This window comes from Leptonychotes weddellii, chromosome 3 (genome assembly GCF_054177405.1).
Source record: "Leptonychotes weddellii isolate Sample4059 chromosome 3, ASM5417740v2, whole genome shotgun sequence".
Classification (NCBI taxonomy): domain Eukaryota; kingdom Metazoa; phylum Chordata; class Mammalia; order Carnivora; family Phocidae; genus Leptonychotes; species Leptonychotes weddellii.
Genome location: NC_138371.1, coordinates 55,102,713 through 55,121,085, shown reverse-complemented (window position 1 = coordinate 55,121,085; position 18,373 = coordinate 55,102,713). Strand labels below are relative to the sequence as shown.

Sequence of the window (18,373 nt, the reverse complement as noted above, 5' to 3'; positions counted from 1 at the left end):
AACACAAGAAATCACAAGTACTGTTGAGGATGTGGAGAAAAGGGACCCCTCATGCACTGTTGGTGGGAATGTAAATTGGTGCAGCCATTGTAGAAAACAGTATGGAGGTTCCTCAAAATAATTAAAGACAGAAACACCATACAATCCAGTAATTCCACTACTGGGTATTTACCCAAAGAAAATGAAAACACTAATTTGAAAAGATATGTGAACCCCTATGTTTATTGCCACGTTATTTACAATAGCCAAGATACCTGGAAGCAACCCAAGTATCCCTCAATAAATGAATAAAGAAGATGTGGTATATACATACAATGGAATATTACTCAGCCATAAAAAAAAAAAAAGAATGAGATCCTGCCATTTACAACAGTAGTGACAGACCTAGAGGGTATTATGCTAAATGAAATAAGTCAAAGACAAATACCATATGATTTTACTTATATGTGGAATCTAAAAAATAAAACAAATGAACAAAGCAGAAACAGACCCATAAATACAGAAAACTGGTGGTTGTCAGAGGGGAAGCGTGTGGAGGAATGGGCAAAATGGGTGAAGGAAAGTGGGGTGTATAGGCTTCCAGTTATGGCATGAATAAGTCAGAGATGAAAGGCACAGCATAGGGAATATAATGAATGGTACTATAGTAGCATCGTATGGTGACAGACGATAGCTACACTTGTGGTGAGCATAGACTAAGCAATCACAATTTAACACTGTGTGTCAACCATACTTCAATTAAAAAAATAGATTAAGGGGCGCCTGCGTGGCTCAGTCGTTAAGCGTCTGCCTTCGGCTCAGGTCATGATCCCAGGGTCCTGGGATCGAGCCCAGCATCGGACTCCCTGCTCCGCGAGAAGCCTGCTTCTCCCTCTCCCACTCCCCCTGCTTGTGTTCCCTCTCTCACTGTCTCTCTCTCTGTCAAATAAATAGTAAAATCTTTAAAAAAAAAAAAAAGATTAAAAAAAATAGAAGTGCCAATGCAAGTTTATTACTTAAAGCTATAGAAGTAATCACTTAAAGAAACAATTACAAGAGTTTTAAAAAGTTGCCTCTGGGAGTGGGAAATGAAAAATGGGGGTGTAATGCCACAAGGAATTGCTATTTTTGGTAATAAACTTAAAACTAAAAAGGAAGTGGAGGAGAAAAGGTATGTATTTACACCAGTTAGGAAAACTAAGCTCACCTGGAGAAACTGTGTGAATTCTGTGTAGTTAAGATGCTTCTTCCGATTATGCCCAAAATGCAGTCGGATAAATTCACAGTCCCAGTTAAAAGGGATATGATGATGAATAATAGTCTGTCCAAAAATTTCTTTGACATTTTCTTAAAAGGGAAAACAAAAATAAATAAATTATATCTGGAATAAGTAGTTTAGTCCACTGCAATGTTCCTACAGAAAGAAATTAAGAGAAATTTCAAGTCAATATTATCTGCTTCTATTAAGATTAGCTGCAAAATTTTTTGTGCCCAGAAACCCATGCACAGGAACACAATTGATACAAAATATAATTTTACACTTAAGATTGTGTACCATTACATATAAGGCCACGAGATTCTTAATTTCTCTTGATTTAATTTTAATTAGGAAGTGATTTATATCTTGCACTATAAATGGCTGCTACTTTGCATTCCAGTATAAAATCAATAGTGTTTTCCCGATTCCTCAAGGAGTCGAATTAAGCCCTTTATCAGAAGCATGAATACCTAAATTACAGTATAATGCAATATTTGTCATACTAAGTATGGTTTGATTGAGGCTTGATTATTACATTCACACTAGCCTGAATGTCTATTGAAGATAGGTATAAGAAATACTACCAAAAGCATATCATTAGCTCAGCAGCAAGCACCTTATTAAAAGCTTCTGATATTGTCAAAAATATGGTCTTGACACAAAGCTTCAAAATCCCCATAAAAAGCATGATTATTAGTCTCAACTATTAAAAATATTTTAAGATAAGTGAAATTAGTGATTCACTTTTAAATAAAGAAGGACTAAACACACTACACTTTTAGATAGGAACCAGTCAAGCTTGTAATATACAACCAAAACCCTATGACAGCTTGTCTTCATGCACTAACAACGTCAGTCACTTTCTTTACACAGTTCTACACTTACTATAAAAGTCAATTCACAAATGACTGGTACTTTAACAAGCATAGACTGGATAGCCTAATTCAGAAGCTCATGCCAAAAAAAAAAAAAAAATCATTAGCAAAGTTAAGAAAGCAGGAAGCCTGTTTTACTGATGTCTTAAGAACAAAATTATTTTCAAGTTTATGCCAATTATATTAGTGGAAGTGTTTTACCATCCATAGCTATCAATTTTACTAATTAGTAAAAGTTTAATGTTTTATAATCTCCAACTATACTCTTTTCTCTAATTTCTGCAAATTCTTTGAATAAGATACCGATCTCACATTGTAAATGGTTTAATGGATTCCCTTTAGTTTTATATACCTTTTTTTCTTGATAAAAGCATTGCTGTTGGGAGAAGGTGGAAGAAGGTAGAAGAATTCTGAACTGGAAATCCTACCAGTCTGGACTCAATGTACAGCTCCGAATAGGTCACAGCTATCAGTAAGTTGGAAGAAGGCATTGGATGTCACTGGGGAGATGGGATTCTCATCTTTCCTTTCAGATGGAATGTAGCATTTATTTCTTGCCTAGTTAGCAATACTGTGTCAGAGTTTTCAAACCATTTTAAATTATTTTCACCTTCCATAAACCCATATTAAATATATGGGTTTTTGTTTCTAAAAACAAAAAGAATTAACTCAGTAGCAATTCATGGGATCCTGGCTTATAACCAATACAAAAGTTTACCCTTAGATCTACACGGAATTTCAACAGTTGTAAAATATGTTAAAGTTTACAAGGTCGTGAAAATAATAAGGGTTACAAATAATATTTAGAGCCAAATATGAGAGATCAGCAAAGATTTTTTTATAATCTCCTTTAATTAACTAGCTGCTCTATTCCCAAATTAATTTCTTATTTTTAAGGTCTAACAGAGTGTTAAACTAAGGAAACATGAAGAAATTAATTGAAAGCAGAATAGAATAACTTAAGTTACTATATATATTTATTTTAAATATTAAGAGTATGAAAGGGAATAAGTTATTTTATGATAACCTTTATTTTAAAGATCACAAGTTCTAAAACTCAACTATTTAATAAGAAATGTACATACTACTACCTAGAGAAGTTTTATATAATGGTGGAATAAAACTGCATTCCCTTTATATAATCAGAAAATATTAGAATATTAGTGTGAACTAATCAAATATAATGAAAGATTCAAAAGCTTTCAAACTATAAAAGTTTACTTAATTATGAAAACTGTTTTCTACTATCACAAAATGGATACTTATGAACCAAAACTACAATGTCTGATTTACATTCAAAAAAAGTTCTATAATAAAAACTTTAACTAGGGGCGCCTGGGTGGCTCAGTCGTTAAGCGTCTGCCTTCAGCTCAGGTCATGATCCCGGAGTCCTGGGATCGAGCCCCGCATTGGGCTCCCTGCTCCGCGGGGAGCCTGCTTCTCCCTCTCCCACTTCCCCTGCTTGTGTTCCCTCTCTTGCTGTGTCTCTCTCTGTCAAATAAATAAATAAAATCTTAAAAAAAAAAAAAAAACTTTAACTAAAATCCTATTTTGTAAACTTCCTAACAACCTCTAAATAAGATCTTGGAATATCTTTGAAACAATTAAAATGATAACTCAAATTACTCACAGTAATCTCCCCAAATATTGAAGTGTCCTTTTCCATGAGTATTTGTTTCAACATTTCCTACTTCTCGCAAAGTGGTCATTGACAGCTTTGTATATGGTTTTATTATGACCATTAATATGTGCTGTATTTTATTAACCACCCCCCCAGACACTTTTAATTATTTTAAGGATGTCACAGGCTACAACTATAGTTACTAGGAATAACAATATTTCCAACCTACTTTGGCACCTCTTGATGTGTCCCACTTCCCTTCTGTTATTATTGTCACTACCAACTGCCTAAGGCTAATTCAAGAAGCTTACAAAGATAATTAGTACAACTATTGTTTTAAGGTCCAATTCATAATTACTGCTTTACCAGGATGTGCTTATCCAAAAAAAAAAAAAAAAAGTTATGCAAAAGCTCCAGAACTGGGGAGCTTCTACTTGTGTGTGTGAGGCAATAGCTCAGAGATGCTGTTCTTACCTTACCCAGTTTTATCAAGTTCTGCATGACATGAAAGGAAACCCCAATAATCTCAAATATTCCCAGGGCATCTAACTGAAACTACATAGCAAGTTTCCCCCCCAGAGAGAATCCCGTCTTTCCAGTGGCAAACAAGGGTCTTTGGTTCTAAGCAGCACTCCTTGGAGTGCTATTTCAGTGGCCATAGTTCTGGCCTGGATGAAAGAGCTATGACGGTCACATCTTATGCAGCAAGATCATGATCTAGTGTTTTATACTAGGCTGGTTTTGCTATGGGATATAGGAATCCATTCGTTTTCTGACATATAGAAAACAACAGACCACTTTTTCACTTCCTGCAGAGCATGGGCTTATGAAAGAGAAGGTTTATAATTCCTCTGAAAAGGGAATTGGGGACAGATACAAAAGTAGCCTGTCATTATGTTCTCTTTGCTCAAAGGAAAGGAGCACAATTTGTCAGGAGGGCAGGTAATGGTGAAAACTGTGATTAAGTAAAAATGTTCACAGACGTATAACATTAGTCAGTTTAGCTGTATCAGTCACTTATGATAATAGGACTAGGTGAAATACACATTGAAGCATATATATTATGTAAATATGTCTTAATAGAGGTTTTAATTTCCCCATCAGCCCACACTGTGTCTCCCCGTCTCATCCACCCTCATCCCTCCCCTGGTCCTTATGGGAGCTTCCTACTGGTCTTGTTCACCTTTCTGCAGTACAAAATTACCTCTGACCGGGGCTGGCACTCTTCTCCAAGACTGCCGCCATGCCTGTTCCATGAATGAGCCTGGAAGGAGCTGCTGTACCAACGGTGTGGCCAGAGAACTCCTCCTGTAGGTATACAAGCCATCAGCCCTGTGACACAGCCCACCTACCATCAGCCCAACGACATCCTGATTCCAAGGATTCCAGCCCAGCAGGAGCCACTGCTTCCAACTTAATAGGCTTGAGACCAAACATTTTTATTGTCAGGGAAAAAAAAAAAGAAATCCTCAATAGCTGAATTTCACCTGCACAGTTCTTAAAGTGAAGTCAGAGAGGCTTTTAGAAGGACTCCCACCAAAACAATGAATTCCTTGTGTATAACTGAACAAAAACAATGGCGAGACTTGTGGAAGTAAAGAGTTTTTCAGTGAAGGAAAACTTGGGGAGAAAGAAGAGGAACAACTAAGAGACCAAAAAGGAAAACAAAGGAAAACAAACAACAACAAAAAGTTCAACAACAGGAACTTAGCAGAGGAAGTCCCAACCAATGTAGCATGTACTCAGTCCCAGACTGCTAGGTTGTATTTCCAGGTAGGGCATTAGTTTCCTAGGTGACTTCCTCTGTTTTTCCAAGCAAGAAAGTATTTCTATTAACCCTTTACCTACCTCCAGAAGGGACTACCACACAATCAGTCAATAAAGTAGTCCTTCTGCCAAATACATGTGAAGGTCCATTTCTCAGGAAAGATAAGTTTACACTTAAAGAGCATCTATTACTATAGAAACTAGATGCTTCAAGAGTCTATCACCAAATGGCATAAAAACTAATAACGCCATATCCTTTTTTTTTTTTTTACCTCAAACTAAGCTACTTTAGTAGCTTTGAGTATTAATACGACCTTCTCTGTAGTATCTGAAAGGAATCTCAAAATTCTTCCTGATTCAATTTGAACACCCAAGTGAAGCTCTAATTCTTACCAGATTAAACTAGGTATTTGTTACTATTAGATTTTCATATTACTCCATGTCTACAGCTTTGATTCCATGAGAGAGGGTACATTTTTCATATCTAGACTTCCATCTCCTGAACCTTTTAATAACAGTTGTGGTTATGCCAAACCCAATCTATTCTTCCCTTCATAGAAAAAGAGCCTATTTTGGAGGCACAAATGGAACACATATTTATTTGTTGTATCTAATGATGACCAAACACAGTATAAAATCAGAAGGAATCCCTGCTTTTGAGGGTTTTACAGTGAGGAGATGAAGACAGGCCCTTGAAAAAAATTCACTTTGAAGAGTTCCCATCCCTAGGCAAGCAGTTTGGAACACAATGTTGATGAGATTTTAATAGAAAACTTAGACTGTATAATGTATCTTATATTCATTTATTAGTTAATACACAGGAGTTTGGGTTTCATTTTTTTTAGAAGGATTACATCTTTGTTAAACCAATAGGCTTTGATTTTTTAAATGTGGGACAAATGCATGGCAGCTACTGAGAACACAATGTAGTATACTGGTTATCTAGGTTACCTTAACCTAATTCTATCGAGCAGAATATCCAGTACACTAGTGGCTAGCAGGGACACCAAGGCAAGTTTATAATGTATCTAGCAAACCCCAGTCATGCAGTGGCCTCTACAAGGCTCATGCCACCAGGCAATAACAGATAAACAAGCCAGTAAGTAATTATCCACAGCATGCATTAGAAGTTTTATTAAAAGAACATTGAAGAGGAAACAACTAACGGTTTTATTCACTCTTTTAAAAACTCCAGAACCCTCTCCTGAGCTTGCATATTCTGAAATGGATTATTGAGGTCTCAGTGTAAGTCCTCTCCCGCAAAGTAGAGGCATCTCTAACAATTAAAAAAACAAAACAAAACAAAACTTTTCCAGCACTCAAGTAAAGTTGTTCAATATTTCTATTTATATACTTTCAAAAACGTACACAGTTTAAGTATCTAATCTGATGTGTATTAAAAAGCATATCTAAAAAAAAAGCATAGATCAGAACAATATATACAAATACACAGATAACATCATCATCATAGTCCACGAGATATCGATGGCATAACAGTTTTCCCCACTCCATTACACCTGGCATCCAATATTCTCTCCCACCTTTCTCTCCTGATGTGCTCAAGAGAAAACTATAAACAAGTTCCAAACTAGAAAACATAAGGCCATTTAGTGAAGGATTTAGAGTTACTATGGATCTAAAATTTCCTTCTACCTAAGCATTTATCTATAAATACATAAGCATAATTCATTTTATTAAGTGGATACAAACATGAAAACTGACCTTTATCACAGATCCAAAATCCTATAAAAATAAACTCCAAGTTAATTATTTCCTTATGCTGAAATTCTGTCGTCTTGAACTGCCTGTAATGAGTAGGCCTTAGAAATCTTGTTAAATGGCATTTGTAACAGTTTCAATGCTTTTCCTCCTAAAAATATAAAATTAAATTTCCTCTCCTTCATTATGATTTTTATTTAAGAAAATTTGTCCAAAATGGATCCTCAAAACTAGGGAGGCAAGGCAGGAAGGGAAAATGGTTACGGTCCCCAGGAAATACGTGAACATCAAGACAACCATCCAGCTGGCCAGGGACTCCAAGAACAATGTTGAAAGGGCGTTCAGCTTTATATCATTCCATAAGAATCTTTCTATCTCTAGATTATGAAGCAGAAGAATGAAAGCAGAGTTTTGGAGGGCTTATGTTCTTCAGTTCATATCAGCTGTTATAACAACGCAAACAGATTTGTTTGGTTTTTAATCTTAATTATATTTTCTTAAAATTCTAACTCATACATCATAGTCTGGGGAAAACAAAAGATCTTTAAAATGCTAAAGTTGGGATCTAATAACTATAAGCTTTCATTTGCATGAAATAAATGTGTTTATAAACCACTCAGCTATTTTCTATACTCATTTTAATCTACTAATCAACACTGGCATGAGTCTCTATTGTTATTCTATTGGCTGAACTGACTTGAGTGACTTGTTTTTTAAAATAAAATTGGGAAAAGCAATCAAATTGAGGAGACACAAAGAACCAAGATACCAAGGTAGGTGGGACAAAAGAAACCACAATTTGGTTTTGGGAAATCTAATTCTTAAACAATGGACACATGCTAGAAGCACAAGTATGCTGTTCTTAATGCAGATACGTGTATCAAGGTATTTCCCAAGCACTGCTGCACAACATTTGGAAGTGAGACATATGAGAATATGTGGTACCTACTGAAAATAGAAAATGCAGCATTATTCGTGGTCCAGGGTAAATGCTGAATGATGAGATGATAAAGGTTTTATACATTAAACTAGAGAATCTAGGTGCTTCTGGGGAAAGTCAACCTTCTTTAGGAGGCAGAATGGCCAGAGCTTGCACCAAAGCAGGAAACATGCCAAGAGAGATGCAAAAACCTAAGGAGTTCTGTCTGCACTTGTATTTATTTGGGAAAATCTTCTTATACAGAAAATAACTGGGTCAATGGGCAAAAGGAAACAGTCAATGCCAAGCTAGAAAATGTGCCCACTAAAACCAGAGCAAAGGCACCACTGGTTCTTCTGAATACCTATACTTTCTCTCTTTCCATGGCAGTGACACTTCTTCCTTTGAGTTTAACTGAAGGATGCTTTTTATATAACAAACACTGCAGTGACTAAATATTTAGCACTATAGTCAGGGAAAGCTTGATTTTCAAGAGTTTTTCTATCACATATTGATGCCAATTCACACCATAAAAGGACTCAAGCTCAGCTTTACAAGGTGAAAAAGTTCTGGAAATCTGTTTCACAACAACAAGAATATACTCAACATTACTGAACTGCATGCTAAAAAATGGTTAAGATTTTATGCGTTTACTACAATAAAAAATGTAAATGTAAAAAAAAGGGAAGAGAGTTCAAGGTCCTTGAAAACACTGCATTGATTTATTGAAAAGCCTGTTGTCAGAAAAATTAGCAGATACTTTAAACACAAACTAATTTCCACAAATAAGCATCTTTAAAAACTAACACATGGCTACAAATAGAAATTCTAGTTTATATGCTTGTCAAACAATGACATTATGTTAAATTATGTGCCTTGCCTACCAAAGGATTTGTATCAATTTCTACATTTAACACAGATATCAATTTCAACGTACTAGGCTTGTTTCCTAAAATCAAAAAACTATAATGGGGGTTTAGAGAATGCTAACTATTCTCAACTCCCTCCTTCAGTTCCATTCTTGGTGCTACAATGACAAAGCAGCAATTTTCCAAACTGCTATTGAGAAGCTCTGCACTCTCTACCCAAAAATTCCTTAAAGAATGACATGATTATTCCATGTTGTTCACGGTCTGTTTCATAAAGAATTTTGCCCAGGCTAGCCCAGAACAAGAAAATTTTATACCACCTATTTTAGGAATGTAAAAGTGTCAGTGACTCAATGAGCAAGGCATTCCTAGATTCCTTACTTTTTTGCAATAGTCTAAAGCTTTGAAGAAAATACACCATTTTAATTTTATCTGTGTAAATTCTTTTAGGAAATTAATATTGACTAGCTCCTAAATAAGCAGCAATCTATATGCAGTTACTAGATTTAGCATTTAAAGACTGCACCAGCCTTACTGACTTCACTTATCCCTTATAATCTTTTTTTTTCCTTACCAAATGTCACCTCTCCATTTCCACTCTTGTCAAACAATTGGAAAGCCACTATGAACATAGAATCTGGAGCACATAAAACAGATTCAAATGCCAAGAACTCTTGATAGGAGATCAATCTGGAATAAAATATAAAATGTTATTGATTGGTAAAGAAAAGGAAAATACCAGGCATTTAACCTGCCTTTAATATATGCTACAGCTCAGGGTAACCAAATAATTGAAAAAGGGAAATTTCTCTTTATAGAGGTATTCCAGATAATAAAGAAGAAAGGAATGAAAGAATTAGAATACTACCCTTTTGTGAGTCCCTAATAAATTAATGGACCTGGGCAATAATCAATCACTCCTAAAATCACAAAAAGAGAAAGAACTAAACCCAAAATAATTAAATTGGAAGCTGATAAAGTCTCTAGATCATAGTTTCTCAACTGTGGCACTCAACAGTACCATTTTAAGCTGGATAATTCTTTGTTTGGGGGGCCTCCTGGGCAATGTATCATGTTTAGTAGCCTCCCTGGCCTCTACCCACCAAATTGCAAATTGCCAACCCACCATGTTAAGACCCACTGCTTTCCATGTAATCAATTTACAGAAAATACAAAGGACAAAGGACATGTTAAACATCACCACAGAAACACAATCAGCATAAATGCAGACTGTAGGAAACTACAGGGCGAACATTCTGTACTTGAAAAAAAAAAAAAAAAACAACTTTGAAAGAAGATATGGAGGAGAACCTCATTAAAGACCTCAAAGGTATAGTAATTAATTACAAGATACAGATCTTATTTGGATTCTGATTTAAGCAAAGAAATTTTTTTTAATTTATAAGAAAATTAGTAAATGGTAATAATGATATAACACAAATACTTGATGATATTAAGACATTGATACTAATGTTTTTGAGGAGGTTTGTTTTGTTTGGTAATTTTTTTTATCTTTTTGAAATATACCCAGATATTTACAAACAAAATATGTCATCTGGAATTTGCTTCAAAATAATCCGGGGGATGAAAGAATGGGAAGAGGTATAAATAAAACAAACATAATAATTATTTTAATAATTACTAAAACTTGGTGATGAGGATATTGAATTCACTACACTAGTTTGTTTTGTATGTTTGAAATGTCAATAATACATTTTTTAGGGGCGCCTGGGTGGCTCAGTCAGTTAAGCATCCTACTCTTGATCTCAGCTCACAGGTCCTGACCTCAGGGTCATGAGGTCAAGCCCTATGTTGGGCTCCATGCTGGACATGGAGCCTACTCAAAAAAAATTTTTTAAAGAAAATACATTTTTTAAAGGAAAATTCAAAACAAAAGAGGAGAAAACTAAAACATATTGAGTCCTAGAATACTCAGGGTTGTGAAATTAGCCAGTGGTCAAAATTATACTAAAATTGTCTTCAATGATCTTTTTTTTAGGGGGGGAGCATGAGTAGGGGGCAGAGGTGCACAGAGAGAGAATCTCAAGTAGGCTCCACACCCAGCACAGAGCCCAACTTAGGGCACGATCTTACAACCCTGAGATTATGACCTCAGCCAAAATCAGGAGCCAGACACTTAACCAAATGAGCTACCGAGGCACCCCACCTTCAATGATCTTACAGAGCTAGCATATGCTAGTTTAGAGTCATCTTCCATAGCAAGCTTGCTGCAAAGATCCCACACCCTGTTGCTGCTATTGGTGACTAGTATCCAAGTAACAGCATTATAAAAATCTGTTTTTATAAATATATAAATACATATACCAATTTATTTGCTTATTTATATTAGTAATGGTGCTGCCTTTTATTCTCAAATGGCCTGGTTTAGACAACACATTTGCAGTCACCCTATAGAAAGGAACAGACCTAATCTTTAACGTGGCTCCAAGTCCTTCAGGATCTGATCTCTGCACACCTCCCCCTTGTTCTTCTGCACTCCAACCCATTCATTCTTAAATCCATGATCTTTCCACTCAGGACCATTTCATTCTCCTTGGATTCATCCCACCATCTCCAAACCTTTGCCCATTTAATTTATACCTATCTTTACATAGCTCAGCTCAAGTATCATTTCCTCAAGAGAACCATCTCAGAGTCCCCAGATGACTTTACATACCCTTCACACCCCTACAGCAGCACACTGTACATTTTTAGTGCCCCTTGCAAAATTTTTATTAAAGTAATTATGTAATTCACTGTTTAAAGTCTAATTCCCGGGACGCCTGGGAGGCTCAGTCGGGGTCCTGGGATCAAGTCCCACATTGGGCTCCTTGCTCAGCGGGGAGCCTGCTTCTCCCTCTGCCTCTGCTCTGCTGGCTGCCCCCCGGCTTGTGCGCACTCTCTCTCTCTCTGACAAATAAATAAATAAATAAAATCATTTTCAAAAAATAAATAAAATAAAATAAAAAATAAAGTCTAATTCCCTGCAAGAAGGTAGGCTTGTCACAGAGCACAGGTTTGATTCAGGATAGGAACTTGTAAATATTCTTGAATAAACTCAATTTAGAATACAAGGCTTTTTAGAGAGCCATATTTCTCAACAAAGTATTAGGAATGACTACATTTTACATTTCATTTTATGCCCCCACTCATCAAAGACATATTTTACATTCAAAGTTTCATTTTCTATTAAATAAAATACTTTGAAATATGTTTAAGTTACACAAGTTACATCATATCCAAAGCAATGATGTATTCTATGCCTTTTCCCTTTATTGAGGAAAAGGCCTTTGTGGTGGTATTATTCAGGACACTAAAGACTATGCCTTCACTGCACCCCTGCTGAAGAATCTTTGATGAAATTAGGAGCTTGATTGCCTAATGAATCCTGGGAAGAAGAATAATCAAACTTTATCAGGTCACACGTCATAATACACTTTATGCATTGGTGTACTACTAAAAACTATAATAAAACTCCAAAGTGTGGTTATCATTACACAAATTCTAGAGTAGTAAAAACAAATGAAGTTATAACATATCAGGTATCATCATCCACACACCCCGAAAAAGCAATGAGTAATATGTGGGGTTTTTTTTGTTGTTGTTGTTGTTTTAAAGATTTTACTTATTTGAGAGAGAGAGAATGAGAGTGAGTGAGCACATGAGAGGGGGGAGGGTCAGAGGGAGAAGCAGACTCCCTGCCGAGCAGGGAGTCCGATGCGGGACTCGATCCAGGGACTCCGGGACTCGATCCAGGGACTCCGGGACTCGATCCAGGGACTCCGGGACTCGATCCAGGGACTCCAGGATCATGACTTGAGCCGAAGGCAGTCGCTTAACCAACTGAGCCACCCAGGCGCCCAGTAATATGTGGTTTTAATAAGAATATATAACACAAATAAAATAATGATATAGGGGAGGACTTAGAGAAGGCCTTCATTTTCTACAGTCTGTATTTCTGAAATGTTTGAAATTTTTATCATTATTTAGCATTATTTCTTTTGATTATAAGAGTAATTTAAAAAATAAAAAGTAACTAGGTTGATGATGGATTAAAAAACACAATCCATAACATCTTGGCTTTTCCAAAACAGCCTCAGGAATCTAACATCAAAAATACAATCACCCTGAAATACAGAATATGTAGCTTTCAAACACCTTTCATACTCAGTAGCAAAACTTTCTGTATTTATCAGAAGAGGTAAAAGACTTTTTCCTTAACTAGCAAAGGTTATAAACAGTTGGCTGGCAGACGGAATTTGGCCCACACATGTTTTCTTTGGCAGGCAAAGTATAATTTTTTTAGTTACATTAGTTGTCAACATTAGGAAATCGTAAGTACTTCACACAAATATCCAGTTTTCTGGTTTCTCTTGTTAAACTGCAAGCGTGGGCAACATGTTTCTCATCCCATGTAGCACCAGCCCCCTGGGGCCAAAGCAGAAGCCGCCTCTTCAGAGAGACCAGGGCCCATCAGTTATCTACAACCACCCTCATGTAGGTTTCCAACTAAGTAGACCTTTCTCTAAAATATAAAGTCTGTGGACTTTAAATATCTACATTTCTTGGGGTGCCTGGGTGGCTCAGTCAGTTAAGCCTCAGACTCTTGGTTTCAGCTCAAGTCATGAAGTCAAGCCCCAAGTCTGGTTCCACACCCATTCTGCTTGGGATTCTTTCCTCTTCCCTCTCCCTCCCCCTCTGCTCCTCCCCCTGGCTCACGTGCACTCTCTCAAACAAATAAATAAATAATTTTTAAAAAAAAAAAATAAATAAATAAATATATATATATATATACATTTCTCTATCAGTATATTCAAAAAGGCAAATCCAAAAGGACCTTAGAAAATCCAAAGTCAAGTGATATGCTCAAAGAAATTCAGCAAGTCAGTGGAAGATTCTCAATTCCTGCCTTCAATTCAGTGCATGTATTCCTGCCCCCTCCCCAAATTTAAAGTTATAGATGAAAAATAGAAAGGGTACCTGGTGTTTGTACTAAGTAGACATTATAAGAAGGTATTGGGGGGATACACAGCCAATTCACAATACTCACAGTTACCTTTGTTACACAGAGCAATTTATTTGAAGAAAGGTCAATTAAGAAATACAAAAGCAGGGGCACCTGGGTGGCACAGTCAGGTAAGCCTCTGACTGAGGTCCTGATCTTGGCTCAGGTCCTGATCTCAGCGTGGTGAGATCCAGCCACCAGCACCACCCCCAACCACCCTCCGTGCACAGAGTCTGCTTGACACTCTCTTCCTTCTGCCTCTGCCCTTCCCCATCACGCTTGCGCACGCTCTCTTTCCCAAATAAATAAATCTTTAAAAAAAAAGAAACACAAAAGTATCAGCAACTTAAAAAAAAGCCACTTCATATTATTCAGCCTTAAAAAGGAATGCAATTCTGATATATGCTGTAACATGGATTAATCTTGAAAACAACAGACTAAGTGAAATAAACCAAACACAAAGGGACAAATATTGCATTATTCAATTTATATGAAGTACCTAGCATAGTAAAACACATTAGAAACAGAAACTAGAACAGAGGTTACTAGGGGCTGGGTACTGAGGCAAAACAGGGACTCACTGTTTAAAAGGTACAGAGTTTCAGTATGAGAAGATGAAAACAATGGAGGCGATGGATGGTGGTGATGGCGGTACAACAAAATGACACACTTAATGCCACTGAACTGCACACTTAAAAAGAGTTAAAACGGTATTATATTCATTATATATATTTTAATACAATAAAAAAGTCACCTGAAATTACCCAGGGATATGCATTTATCAAAACTCCACAAATGTACCTTTAAGTTTTAATATTTGTCACTGTGTGTAAATTTTACATCTAAAGAAAACACTCAAAACAAATACTGAAATCCAGTTAATAATATGCATGCTGAAATATTTAAGGAGTATCAATATTTGGAATCTACCTTGAAATGTGTGAAAAAATAAGATGGATGGAAAAATAGAGGGATAGATACATGAAAAAGGAAGCACAGAAAAATGTTAATGGTAGAATATGGTAGGTATATAGTGAATTTTCATTATACAATACTGGGAAGAAGTAGGGAGCGGGGGGGCATGGACAACGTCTCTCTGATATGCCCCTTATCTATTTTTAGCCCATAGGCATTTTATACCACATGATAATGTAACTATAATTTTCATAAAGCAAGAAAAGCCTGTTTATCTGTGAACATAAAGCAAACATGTTCCAGAATAATATTTAAGGCTCTTTTCCCCATATCCTGCAATGAGTTCCCTATTGTTAGAAGGTCCTGACCAAGATTTAAGCAGAATGCAAACCACAAGCCACTAACTCTGGGGTGAAGAAACCACTGCTTAGTTCATAATTTAATAAATGGTTTTCTTTTAATGAGGATGAGGTGGCACCTTCAATTTTTACCATACCTCCTGTTTGACTTTTTACAAAGAACATATATTCATTTTATAATTTTGAAATAATGTATTTTATGAATTGCATGTTTTAAATTTTTCTACAGGGGCCCCTGGGTGGCTCAGCCATTAAGCGTCTGCCTTCAGCTCAGGTCATGATCCCAGGGTCCTGGGATGGAGCCCCACATAGGGCTCCCTGCTCAGCAGGAAGCCTGCTTCTCCCTGTCCCACTCCCCCTGCTTGTGTTCCCTCTCTCGCTGTGTCTCTGTCAAATAAATAAATAAAATCTTTAAAAAATAATAATAAAATAAATTTTTCTACAAAGTTCCTTTTAAATTTACCAAGTGGAAACTAATAAAATTTCATTATGTTAATTTTGCAATTTTTAGAACAACCGAGATTTCTGTATGAAAGGTTTTTCTATATGCATGAAGAATACTTTTCCTTTTGGGGCACCAGGTGGTACAGTCAGTTAAGCATCCGACTCGTTTTGGCTCAGGTCATGATCTCAGGTGCTGACAGAGCCCTGCATCTGGCTCCATACTCAGTGGGGAGTCTGCTTGGCTTTCTCTCTCCCTCCACCTCTGCTCCTCACTGCCTCCACCCTCCCGGCTGCCTGGTGCTCTCTCTCTCTCTCTGTCTCTAAAATCAATCTTTTAAAAAAATATATTTTTATATGTATGTAGAACATTAAAGGAAAACAGTTGTGAAAAACTGAGAGGAAAATAATAGTTTTACACATTATAGGAGAATAGAGCCTCCAGATGAAATTCTGACTAGAGCTAAATACAAAAACTACAATTCTAGAAGTTACAAGCAACTGTCTAAACTTTTAAGATCAGGTCACACAATAATAGTTCCCAAAACCTGCATTTAATGCATAAAATCATTTTGCTTTTCATTATATAACCACATCTTCAAAGTTTAAGCCACAATCTCACAAATACTTGGCTAATGGCCTTTACTTTTAGACAACCCATCATGCTATTTTACACCATAAAATGTTGCTTCTACATGGCTTTGCACAGCAAACACCTATATCAAAACACTCCTGCTTATTTTACTATCTATTGGAGGAATGGGAATGGGGAAGAGGAGAGGGGCAGTTTACATGCTAAGAAAACATGGAGCAGGGGGTGGGGGAGTCCAGAGCACAAAAAGGTATGGTATTCACTACTCCTAAACCTGCTTTTCCCACATAGTTATTAACTAAATCACTTAGGCCTGCCTATACTAGTTCTATTAATTGAGAGTGGGTCTTGGGTAATTATAAACAATATTATGTGATGCTATTTCAAATTATCTGTACCTATAAGATTCTCATCGAAAAACGACAACAGAGGGGCGCCTGTGTGGCTCAGTTGGTAAGTATCTGCCTTCAGCTCAGGTCATGATCCCTGAGTCCCAGGATGGAGCCCTGCATTGGGTTCCTTGCTCAGCAGGGAGTTTGCTTCTCCCTCTGCCCCTCATCCTGCTCATGCTCTCTCTCTCTTGCTCTCTCTCAAATAAATAAATAAAATCTTAAGAAAAAAAAAACAACTATAGTAAAACCAATGAATATCTCTCAAGGCTATAAAAAAATGTACCAACTGCACTATTCTATTCTTCCATCACAGCTCTGGATAAAGGAGTGGGTAAAGGAGTGGGGGGGGGGGGAGAGAACATTTTTTTAAAAAATGATTATAAGAAGGAAAATGGACTAAAAAGAGAATTTGGTGTTATTGGGCAAATCAATCAACCTCTCTAGGTCTCATTTTCCTTAAATGTTAAATGAGCAAGGGTTGACTACTTGGAATAAATTAAACAATATCAAAGCTTTTGATTCTCTTAAATTACAAGTATTAAAGAAACGTTAACAAGGATACTTAACCTTTTTTGAATTCATAAACCCCCCCTCCTGAAAACCTGGGATTTCTCCCCAGAAAAATGCAGGTACAAATTCACTCTTTTAGCATTATATTTCAGCAAGTTCAGGAACCCCTGAAGACAAGCCATGAATAGGAGGTTAAGAATCGCTGTGTTTCAGGGTGCCTGGGTGGCTCAGTTGGTTAAGTGTCCAACTCTTGATTTCAGCTCAGGTCATGATCTTAGGGTTGTGAGACCAAGCCCCGCATTGGGCTCCACACTGGGTGTGGAGCCTGCTTAAGATTCTCTTTCTCCCTCTCTCTGTGCTCCTATCCCCCTTAAAAAAATAAATAAATAAAAAGAATTGCTGTGCTTCTAGAAAATTCCACCTTTCTCTGCTTTCAGAAACAACCTATATGTTTCATAAACTCATTTAATTTTTATGAACTAACTCTCTGAATCAGATTTCCTATCCAATCCCAATCTGATTTATTCCAAAGGGAGGGAAAAAGTAAGCTTAAAAAGTTCTTAAAATCTGAAATAGAAAAGAGTTACCATTCAGGGGGAGGGGAAAAAAAAGATTCACCTTTTACAAAGAAAAACAGACTTGGTTTTTTTTTTTTTTTTAAGATTTTATTTATTTATTTGACAGAGAGAGAGATAGTGAGAGCAGGAACACAAGCAGGGGGAGTGGGAGAGGGAGAAGCAGGCTTCCCGCGGAGCAGGGAGCCCGATGCAGGGTTCGATCCCAGGACCCTGGGATCATGACCTGAGCCAAAGGCAGACACTTAATGACTGAGCCACCCAGGCGCCCAACAGGTTTGTTTTTAAGTGAACATTATCAACATTATTAGATACTTCACTAGCCAAAACCCATCTTTCATCTACTCTGGCAACTTAACCGTTGATTCCACTCAACCACATTAACAATGCACCTGAGTCTGGGAGAACCACATGAAGCTTCAAAAAAAAATACACTTACTGAGATGGACCAGAGCAAATGGTCACAAAAAAAGCATCTGAAAATGGGGATTAACATAAGAATAAAAATAAATAAATAAATAAATAAACAAAAAAGCATCTGAAAAGATATGAGTACTCTGAAAGCAGGTCTCAGGCC

At 36.7% G+C, this 18,373-nt stretch overlaps 1 protein-coding gene and 1 long non-coding RNA gene across 5 annotated transcripts in view; both read right to left on the bottom strand.

The window, feature by feature from the left end:
- SLC25A12 (solute carrier family 25 member 12) overlaps nt 1-18,373 on the bottom strand; it is a 197,543-nt gene that overhangs the window by 61,716 nt on the left and 117,454 nt on the right. For 3 of the 4 annotated variants that reach the window (XM_031026492.2, XM_081814184.1, XM_006731791.3), the window contains exons 4-5: nt 9,582-9,697; nt 1,187-1,326 (exon numbers count right to left, since the gene is read on the bottom strand). In XM_031026492.2, coding sequence (XP_030882352.1) covers nt 1,187-1,326; nt 9,582-9,697 — 256 coding nt within the window. Of the gene's footprint in view, nt 1-1,186; nt 1,327-4,937; nt 5,042-9,581; nt 9,698-18,373 lie in introns of those variants that run through there. The other variant, XM_031026494.2, reaches the window with a different exon arrangement.
- On the bottom strand, nt 5,278-9,575 carry LOC145720528 (uncharacterized). Its single transcript, XR_014143559.1, has 2 exons — nt 6,017-9,575; nt 5,278-5,984 (listed from the first exon to the last, which is right to left on the bottom strand). It is a non-coding gene; the product is annotated as an uncharacterized LOC145720528 (long non-coding RNA).